This window comes from Heteronotia binoei, chromosome 21 (assembly GCF_032191835.1).
Source record: "Heteronotia binoei isolate CCM8104 ecotype False Entrance Well chromosome 21, APGP_CSIRO_Hbin_v1, whole genome shotgun sequence".
NCBI classification, from domain to species: Eukaryota; Metazoa; Chordata; class Lepidosauria; order Squamata; family Gekkonidae; genus Heteronotia; species Heteronotia binoei.
The window spans coordinates 177,593,317-177,603,249 of NC_083243.1; the positions used below are offsets into that span (position 1 = coordinate 177,593,317).

The following is a 9,933-nucleotide window of genomic DNA, read 5'->3' on the forward strand; positions in this document are numbered from 1 at the left end:
GCAGGGTCAGTAGGATGAGAAGTAATCGGATATATATAAAAGCCTAACTGTATTGGGGATGACTCACCTACCCTCCCTTTGACTGAGCCACATGTCGATCAAAGAGCAGCTGCACCCTCCAGTCCCAGGACAGATGAGGACTGGACCACTGGGGAAGGCAGTCTGTCAATAGGAGGTAACCAAGCTTGGTTCTGTCAGTAAAAGGTGGGGCGAGGCCCTTTCCAGGCCTATTATGGCCTTTGAAGGAGAACTCATTGGGGCCAGTCCTGACTAGGGTTGCCAGCTCTACGTTGGGAAATTCCTAGAGATCTTGTGGTGAAGTCTATGGAAGCCAGAGTTTGGGGAGGGGAGAGGCCCCCACTGAATATAATGCCATAGAGTCCACCCTCCAAAGCAGTTATTTTCTCCAGAGGGAGGAGAGAGATCTGTTGTCTGGAGTTCAGTTGTGAGATCAGGAGATCTTCAAGCTTCACCTGGAGGTTGGCTACCCTAGGCTTGACAGCACCCTCTGCGTGACTTGATACCACCTCACTCACATGACTTAACTAGGCCTGGCTGCTTGCTCCTGTTCAACAGCAGCCCCCCTATGACATCCAGTGTGGCATAGCAATTAGTGTTTTAGAGCAGAGTCTGCCAGACCCAGGTTTTTGTTGTGGAAGCTGAGTGGTGATTTTGGACCAGTCAGACTTTCAGCCTTACCTACTTCACAGTGTTGTTGTGCAGATCAAAAGGGGGAGAGGGGAATGATGTAAGCTGCTTCGGTCCTCACTGCAGAGAAAGACTGCCCTTTTCCTAAGTAGAGGCTGTTGGGGAGGGGGAGGAGACGGAAAGATCAGCTATAGGTAGGTTGGTTGTCTGGGAAGGAGATGGGGTTGCCAACTCCAGGTTGGAAAATTTGTGGAGATGAGTCTGGAGAGGGTAGGGTTTGAGGAGGGGCGGAACCTCAGACAGGTACAATGCCATAGACTGCACCCTCCAAACCAGTGATTTCCTCCTCTGGAAACATTGTTGCCAATCTCCAGGTGAGGACTGGAGATCACTCAGAATTACAACTACTCTCTAGATGGCAGAGATCAGCTCACCTGGAGAAAATGGCTGTTTTGCAGGGTAGACGGTCATTATACCTTGACAAGGTTGCTATCCTCCTGCTTTGGTCTCCACTGTGGAGAAAAACTACTTTTCCTAGGTAGAGGCTGCAGGGAGGGGGAAGGATATGGAAAGCTGGAGTCAGATCAGTTGCCCTTCAGAAATGGCTGCCTTGTGGTACATTCTCTATGGTATACCACAACACAATCATGCCAGGCCAAAAACTCCCCAGGTCATGCCACAAGCTCCACACTGATGCTAAACACCACAAGGTTGAATATGACAAGAAAAGGCAGCAACAATGCACTGTGGGCAGAAGGAAGGCTGAGATTCAACATCTGTTTGACTGTCATCGTGCCCACCCCACCCCATCCCATCATTCTTCCTTATCTTCATTCTGGGCCTATTACAGGGCTTTGAACCACCACAGGGGACACATGCACACACACACAGGAGTGGGGAAAGCTGGCATCTGTTTTAGCTGTGGGGTGGGTGGGAAGACAGCAAGGGTGGGGGGAATGAGTGAAAGCCAAGGGCTGGTGGGAGGAATTAAGCAAGGGTACGGGGGTAAGTGAATATCATGGGTGGAGGGAGTAATGGAGTGCCAAGAGTGCAAGGGTAGTTGAGAGGAAGAGGTGGTTGGGGGATGAGAACACCAGGGGTGGAGGGGAGAGAATGCCTTCACTTAGGTGGGTGGGAAGATAGCAGAGGTGGGGGGGCACTTGTGCAGAGCCTCTTTTTAAAGCCCATTGTGTTTTGCCTCACAATAGGCCTTATACCTAGTTCTATTACATGTGCACGGTAATAAGATTACTCTCATAGGTAGATCACATGCTCTGGATCACAAATCCCTTCTGGATAGGTACATTTTAAACACGCTTGCAGTTGCACACAGTTGGTGCTTTTCCATACCCGCTGACATGGAGCACCTCAGATCATGTAAAAGCCTATGTCTCTTACTCTACCCCAAGTGTCCCAGCTGTCTCAGATTCTACTAGTTAAGGAAACTTTCCAACTGAATGGCATATGCCTCACTACTGCTTCAAAACTTCCCTTCTATCTGAAGTAATGTCAAGGATCAGGGGAAGGGGAGACTGACCACAATATGAACAACACCTAGAGCCCCAGGAGAAGGTTGAGGGTGTTCAACTCAAATGGCCATACAGAAGACAGAAAACTGCTGAAGGAGGAGGGATTGAACTGCTGCTGCTGAAGCCATTCTGCGGCCGAGCTTGTTCGTGACACTCCAGAATGCAGAAAGAAAGCCTTGAGCAAATCCCCTTGCTTTTGAGAATTAAGGACCAGCAGGAGGATACGCTCCAGCCCAAAGTGAAAGCAGGCCCTTGTGAATGTCATCTCATCGCATAATCGCATTTGGTGGCGATTATGGGGATCAGTGGAGAGAGATAAAATGTATGCAGGTTCATTAAAGGCTCCCCACCCCCTTAATTCCAGCAATGTTTCTCTTCACTTCTTTTCTTAGTTCCCTGCTGCCATTACTCAATCCGCCTGTCCACATTAGGATGGGGTATAACTTAACTTATCTAACCCCTAATAAGGCCACCCAAGCCCTCACTTTATTTCAGCATTTATAACCAAACAAAAGCTCATTCCAGACATTCAGTCTAGGCACACATGGGGAGGAGAGGGGAGTTTGGGCAGCAGAATTTATCTCACCCACCCCCAACCCATGTATATTCCAGTAGAGTGCAAAAAGGGAGATGAAATCATACAATATGCATGGTCCTTAGAAAGGACAAAATAGGTGACGTTCAATAATATGCACAGTCTTTCTTGGGACCAATACTCCTTCAAATGGTTTCAACCAAGAACTGGCAAGATAGAGTCTTCTTCACGAATCAAACTGCTATAGAAAAAAAGCCAACAGTAGCAGACAGCTACGAAGGTGGCGCCTCTCTGTCTCCGTTTCTCTGAAGCTTCCACAGGCTTAATGCAAAAAATTACAAAATTGACAATGGAACTCAATCCTTCAACTGCAATGTAAGTGATGTTTATAATGTGGTGCTCCAGCGACCATGGTTTTGCTCTTCTCTGGACTTGCACTTGAAGGATTGAGTCACAAAACTCACTAAAGGATATCTGGATGGTACTTGGTACCCTGCTTTAAAATACCATTTTAGGAGAAGGCAAATGGCTTGGTTTTGCAATCTTGAGTTTCCCACATGAGACAGACATCCTGTTTCCATGATAAACAGAAACACTATTAATAGCGGTGAAGCAGGAAGCTTGAGGCTCTGCATCTGTGTGAAACACAAACTCCAGCAAGCAGCAATGCAGAGAGGAAGAAATTAAGGCAGGCTGGTAACCCAAATGGCTTCAAAGTCAATGCTCAACAGAGCCCATATCCTGAGTTTTGAACGTTAGGAACAAGATAGCTGTTTGGGGGCATGGCCATTTGAAGACAGGTGGAAATAGTGCCTTCACAGTCATGGGCCTCTGTGGTCGTAGAATTTTTAAAAGCCACACCACCCTTCAACAGAAATAAAATAGGAACACCTATCTCCTCTTTCTACAAGACTGGTGGGGGGAGTAGCTCTTTCCTATGGGGCACAATCCACACCAATCTGGGCAGTTTTAAGTCCCATTGATTTCAGAAGATGAGAGTACGGTATATGCTTGTTATGTACAGTAAAGCTTAAGGCAATCAAGCAAAGGCTTGGTTTGGGCAGGATCAAGTTAATAACGAACAGAGAGCCTAATGGAAATTATGATGCATCACACACTATGTACAGCAACAATAAAGAAACCAGAAGCACAGCACATCAGATAAACCAATCTGATACTAGTATGGCAGATTCCTTTATATTAACATAGAAGCAGAACTCATTCTTGGTAAATTCACAGTTGGACAGAATCCGTTGAAAGATAAGATACTCATATGTCCTATAGGCAAAAAACCCCACACCTTTCTTCAGAATTCTTTACAAAGCTCTTTCAGAGGCTTGTGCCAAACCTGATGGCTAATTCCAAACATCTGGCTTCATCTGTTGCTGGTGAGGTTTTGGGGTCTTTATTGGGAGGACACCACTCTCGTGTTCCTTCTGGGTCTGTCTCTGGGATACAAGGCTTACCAGGTGGCATCTTGGTCTTTGACTTGGCTTGCTTTTGCCTGCAACTCTGACCTTGGCAACAGCTCCCCCAGAATTTGGAGGCCACATCCCTCCAAAACTGTATGTATTGGTGGTCAATAAGACTGAGGAAGATGGGCACTGCTGCTGCACTACCATTGCCTAGGCAGGTGACAATAGTGAGAGTGAGGGAATTTACAAAGTAGTACCTTATGCTTAGCAATGAAATATTCAAGCAAGCAATATATGGAACCCAGCAGACCAAGAAGATGAGAGACACACCGGCAATGCCCTTAGCATTCCGCAGTTCCAGCTTCTGCTCCAGCTCTGAAGAGGCCTGGCCTCGATTCACTGAACGAAGGAGTTTTGTGATGCTCTTCAGTTGCTTTCGGGCTACGCACAGCACTCGGATGCACATGAAGGCTATGGCGAAGATAGTGGGAATGAGGAGTCCATAGGTCTCAAAGTAGAGGTAAGGCATGGGGAAGACAAGCTGGAAGGAACAGTTGAGATTGGGTTGCCACTGGTTCCAAATGAGTGGGACGCAGGTGAAGATCAAAGGAGCAGTCCAGGCCAAGAGTATGTAAAAAGCAGCCCAGCGATACACCCAGGACTTGTGGTAGTGTAGTGGGTGGATGATGCACACATACTTGGCATAGTGTACCACCAGAAGGTTGGCTAAGAAGGAGAGAAAGAGGAAATTGGGTGCTACATGGATGAAGAAGCAAAGGTGGTAGCTCCGTTGCTGTTCAAAGGCAAGTTGTGGAACAGTTGGAAGGGCTGCCCCAGCCAGAAGATCGGCAAAAAGTAGGCTTAAGAAGAACCAGTTGATGGCACCATGGAGCTTGCGGTTGAAGATGATCCCAGTGATGATAAAGAGGTTGGCTAAAATGATGAAAGCAGACAAGGGTCGTGTGAGCCAGAATATCAGCTCCTGGAACTTATTCCCAGCCAAGGAATTTCCCATCCCCTGTGCTTTCTGAAATGAAGACCTCCTAATGGGAACGGGAAAAAAAACAGTTTTATCATCCAACAAATTAGGAGAATAGGGCAAAGAGATCAGGTCTGGTTCAGCAATTACGTACATTTCCTTCCCTGGCAACTGAGGATGAATCTGGGGTGGGGGGATTAAAAAATGGCACTATTGTATGTATTTAAATAATTTCGGGCTACAAACTAATTTTGATCACCTCAATTAAAATAATTTTTAAAAAATAATTTAAAAATTAAAAAAAAAATCCTTTCAGCAGATAGCCAGCCTAATAGTATGCTTTAGGATATGCTTTGATTATGAGAATGAATGATTGAGAATGAAGTACAATTTGTAAAAATCTATATTGCAGCCTTCCAGAGCGCTCTCTCGCTTTGTTTAAAAAGCCCAGCAGGGACTCATTTGCATATTAGACCACACCCCCTGATGCCAAGCCAGCTGGAACTGCATTCCTGCTAAAAAAAAAAACAACCCTGTAGCCATCTACAGGTGCAGTAACTTCACAGAGAAATCTTGCGTTGCTATGGGGAAGCAAATTTCTTGTTCAAAATTTCTCTCTTTTTTGCTTTTAGATACAGCCAGTGATTTGTTGCATTCTGTTTTTTTTTCCTCCTTTGAAAGAGCAATTTCTCTTTTGAAGAGAGCCACACCTTTTTGTAACTTCAGCCCTTGCAGTTACGTTACATACCATAGGATGGTGTGCTAGTAGGAGAATAAGAAGATTTGGGAACACATTGCCTGCCTCTGAGGATTTGTGGTGGTGGGGAGTACCATCTAGCCACAGCTGATGTATGATGACTCCATAGGATTTTCAAAAGATGTTCAGAGGTGGATTGCCATAGCCTGCCTCTGCATAGTGACCCTGGGCTTGTTTAGTGGGCTCCCATCCAAATACTAACCAGGACCTACATTGCTTAGCTTTTGAGATCAGGCTAGTCTGGACCATGCAGGTCAGTGCCTCTGAGCACCTACAGAGTAAAATTCTGATATTGTACAGAATCTCCCTTCCTTCCCTCATCTCTTTGCAGTTGTCTTTGATCAGAACAGAATGGATTAGACACTGACTCAGTTTTTTTTAAAAGGGAAAGAAACAATTGCTGGCTTTTAAGGAGACACTGGGTAAAAGAGGAATTAAGAGAATGTCTTAATGTGTAACTAACAGTGCTAGTGAGCTCTTTAGAAAAAACTCTGTAGTAAGCATCTTTAAAAAAAAGGGGGGGGGAGTCGTACAGCTGCTGCATTTCCTTAGCTAATAGAGTTGCCAGGCTCCAGGTGATAGCTGGAGATCTCCTGGGATTACAGCTGATCTCTAAGTGACAGGGATTACTTCACCTGGAGAAAATAGCCACTTTGGAATGTGGACTCTACAGCATTATATCCCATTGAAGTCCCTCCCCACCCCAAACCCTGCCCTCAGGTTCCACAACCCAAATGTCCAGGTATTTCCCAGCCCAGAGCTGACAACCCTATTAGCTGAAGAAGACAAAAAGCAGCTATTATAATTTTTACAAACCCAATTATTAGTAACCATTTAAAACTTCATAGCCTGTCCAACCCTTAATCATCTTGCCAAAAGTCCAATTATTTCCAAGTGGCATTTGATTTGGGGCATGCTCCGTGCAGAAAATCAACAGAAAATGTCCAGTCAGTTATAGACCAGAAACGCTAAAAGTTAAACTGCATATCTAAGGAGACATGACATATTCCATCATCCACTTTCTGACCAACAGCTGGTACATATGAACATATGAAGCTGCCTTATACAGAATCAGACCCTGGGTCCATCAAAGTCAGTATTGTCTTCTCAGACTGGCAGCGGCTCTCCAGGGTCTCAAGCTGAGGATTTTCACACCTATTTGCCTGGACCCTTTTTTGGAGATGCCAGGGATTGAACCTGGGACCTTCTGCTTCCCAAGCAGATGCTCTACCACTGAGCCACCGTTCCTCCCCCTGAGGAGGAAAACTGAGGAGGGAGAATATCATGAAGTTGGGGATGGGCAGGAGGAATATGTGTAGTATCACCCATGATTGCAGCTGCTCTGTAAACAAGAGCCTCTGAAATGACCAGGAATGATATTTTAACAAGCTCATAAAGAAGACACAACACCAGGCTATTGGAGAAAGGCTTTCACCATCTGGCCGGTGTGTAACAGGAATCAATTAAGCTATTACAGTGACACAACTGCTAGCAGAAATAATCTTTGTTGAAGCCCTGTCCTTTTGAAAGGCTGAAAACTAAGTGCAACAAAAGGGGAAACACAGAATGGCATAGGTCAGGGGCTTTAATCAAACTGGAAATTGAGAAGAAATCCTACTTCCAGGGATGTCTTGTCAAATGATTCAACTCCTATATTCTTAAAGAAGGGTTTCCAAATTTCTAACAGTTAAGGGCTGCTTTTTTTCTGAACTGAAACAGAAGCTCATTTCATGCTTATGCCACAAGTAACAGTAACACTATCTGAGTGAACCACTGTTTTAATTAGACAAAGACAAATGGAGAGCAGTGACTCATACAGTGTTGCAATAGACTGCCTCCTCTGTCAATGGATACCCTGGGCTCCCAAGGAACCTTTGTTATTTAATTTACTTTTTTGCAATACATTAGCATTTCTCTGTGAGCACAGCATATAGTTTGGAATTCACTATATGAAAGATTTTCTGCTTGCTATTTAATTGGCTATAGTCAGAGATGATAGATAGCTACCTGTTCCCTTTGCAGCTTTTTGCATGGTGAACAGAAAGCTAATCCATGTAATTATTTTCTTGTCACAAGGCAGGATTTAGGCAATCATCTTAAAATGGCAGTCCAGGTGGAGCGTAGTGTTTGGAGCAAATCAATACCCTAGTCTGCTAAGCAGTTATGCCCATTATAACTAACTAATGCCCATTATAACTAATTATAACGAATTAAAAATATAAATTATAAAAGGTTAATCGAGTGACATGCTGTGATGGGGGGTGGGATAGGAGAGACAGAAATGAATTCCTTACAAAAAATACGGTAGAAAATTATTTCCAATGGTAGCTGTTAAAAAATTGTCTTAAAAAATTGGCAAACCACCTCTGCTTTTCATTTGCCTTGAAAGCCTCTTGCTGGGCTCACCACAAATAGTTTGCAACTTGACAGCACATACAGACATATAAGCTAGCTATTATTGGCTGTATATAGGTGTACATTAAAAAAGAGGCCCAAAGCACATGCTTTGAGCATTCTTTTTTACCATATGTGTAACAGTATTATATCAGCTGAGGCAGCACTGGCCTATGATAAAATCAAAGCTGCCAGCCCCTTCGCTGTCAGCTACTCCTGGTAGGAAACTAGGAGCTTTGGAATCTGTTGCCTGAGATGACTCACTTCTACCTAAGGAACTCCTCTACCCTTTGCTTTCATTCCCACCAGCAGCAAAGAGCGGTGATAACCGGGGGCAGATGAGTGAACATCAACAGAAGGCGCCTTGCACTGATGCCTACCTTGGATTTAACGTCTACAGATCTAGAGGGAGTTGACTATTGAGAAAACTTTGGTGCATGTGTGTACATGCTAACTGTTCAAAAAGTGTGCATGTTTTTGCCCAGAATAAAACTTTGTTGGTCTTAAAGGTGCTACTGGGCTCAAACTTCATTTTTTTTTAACAAAAAGCATTCTCAGCATTGTTCCCAAAAGCAAAACAGGGAAACTTATTTACTAGGGTCAGCTTCCAAGAAATAGGGTCTGTCTTGGGTAAACAGGGGCAAGTGAAGCCTATGTCTGCGTGTGGGGTGTCTGATCAGTGGGGCACAATGGGCCCTGAGAGCTGTGGTCCATGTCTAATGTTTGTTTCACTACACACTCAAGGTACCCTGATAACACCTCGGGGAGGGACGGTGGCTCAGTGGTAGAACATCTGCTTGGGAAGCAGAAGGTCCCAGGTTCAGTCCCTGGCATCTCCAAAAACGGGTCCAGGCAAGTAGGTGTGAAAAACCTCAGCTTGAGACCCTGGAGAGCTGCTGCCCGTCTGAGAAGACAATACTGACTTTGATGGACCAAATGTCTGATTCAGTATAAGGCAGCTTCATATGTTCATATGTTCACCTAACATCCTCGATTGAAAACAGGCAAATGTCTACCCAGAATGCTCTAGAGCATGTTAATTTCTCCATGGTGAAGTTATTATGGGCACCACACCAGACTGATGCATCAGTTTGGTGACAAACCCGGTACAGGCTGGAGCATTCTTCCTCCCCTTTGCTCTGTTCATTCTCCCTCCCTCCCTCCTGAAAAATCAAGAGTCAGACAGGAATTAACAAACCTTTAGCAAATTTATCAGGTTCTTCTAGTCACATATAGCCATCCTGATGGTACTGGTTTCCACTGTATCCAATAATGTGATGAGTATGGACACTTTTCAGTCACTTCTTGTCTGGCTCTCCTGGGCGAAGGCTGGTCCATCTTCAGCTGCTATGGTATAGCATAATAATTTTGCTCACTATAAAGGGAATGAGCCCTAACAGTCAGATGGCTGGGAGTGTTGCCAAGTGAAAAGGAAAGCGGCAAATGGTGCCTGCTGAGGAGCAGGAAGAAGACTCTTGAGGCTGCTAGCAAACCACAGTGAGAGACTGTCTCCCTGCTCCCTGCCCTCCAGTCACATATCTGGAGAGCTGCTGTAAAGTCCAGCTTTGTGATTCTTTAAAGGCTGAGCTGCCCCTCCTAGTGGCACCATAGTAAAAACACAAGCACAGGTTATAGTGACCAAATAACTATGTACTCATATCATTCACAATGAAAGA

General features: G+C 44.8%; 1 protein-coding gene across 1 annotated transcript; it reads right to left on the minus strand.

Moving 5' to 3' along the window:
- Positions 1 to 4,041: 4,041 nt before the first annotated feature.
- On the minus strand, positions 4,042 to 9,501 carry GPBAR1 (G protein-coupled bile acid receptor 1). The gene is made up of 2 exons (XM_060262130.1): positions 9,456 to 9,501; positions 4,042 to 5,170 (listed from the first exon to the last, which is right to left on the minus strand). The coding sequence occupies exon 2, from the start codon at positions 5,140 to 5,142 to the stop codon at positions 4,042 to 4,044; it is 1,101 nt and encodes a 366-aa protein (XP_060118113.1). The 5' UTR covers positions 5,143 to 5,170; positions 9,456 to 9,501.
- Between the last annotated feature and the right edge of the window lie 432 nt (positions 9,502 to 9,933).

Coding starts and splice junctions, on each gene's coding strand:
- GPBAR1 (XM_060262130.1), bottom strand. CDS start 5,142: ATGGGAAATTCCTTGGCTGGGAATAAGTTCCAGGAGCTGATATTCTGG.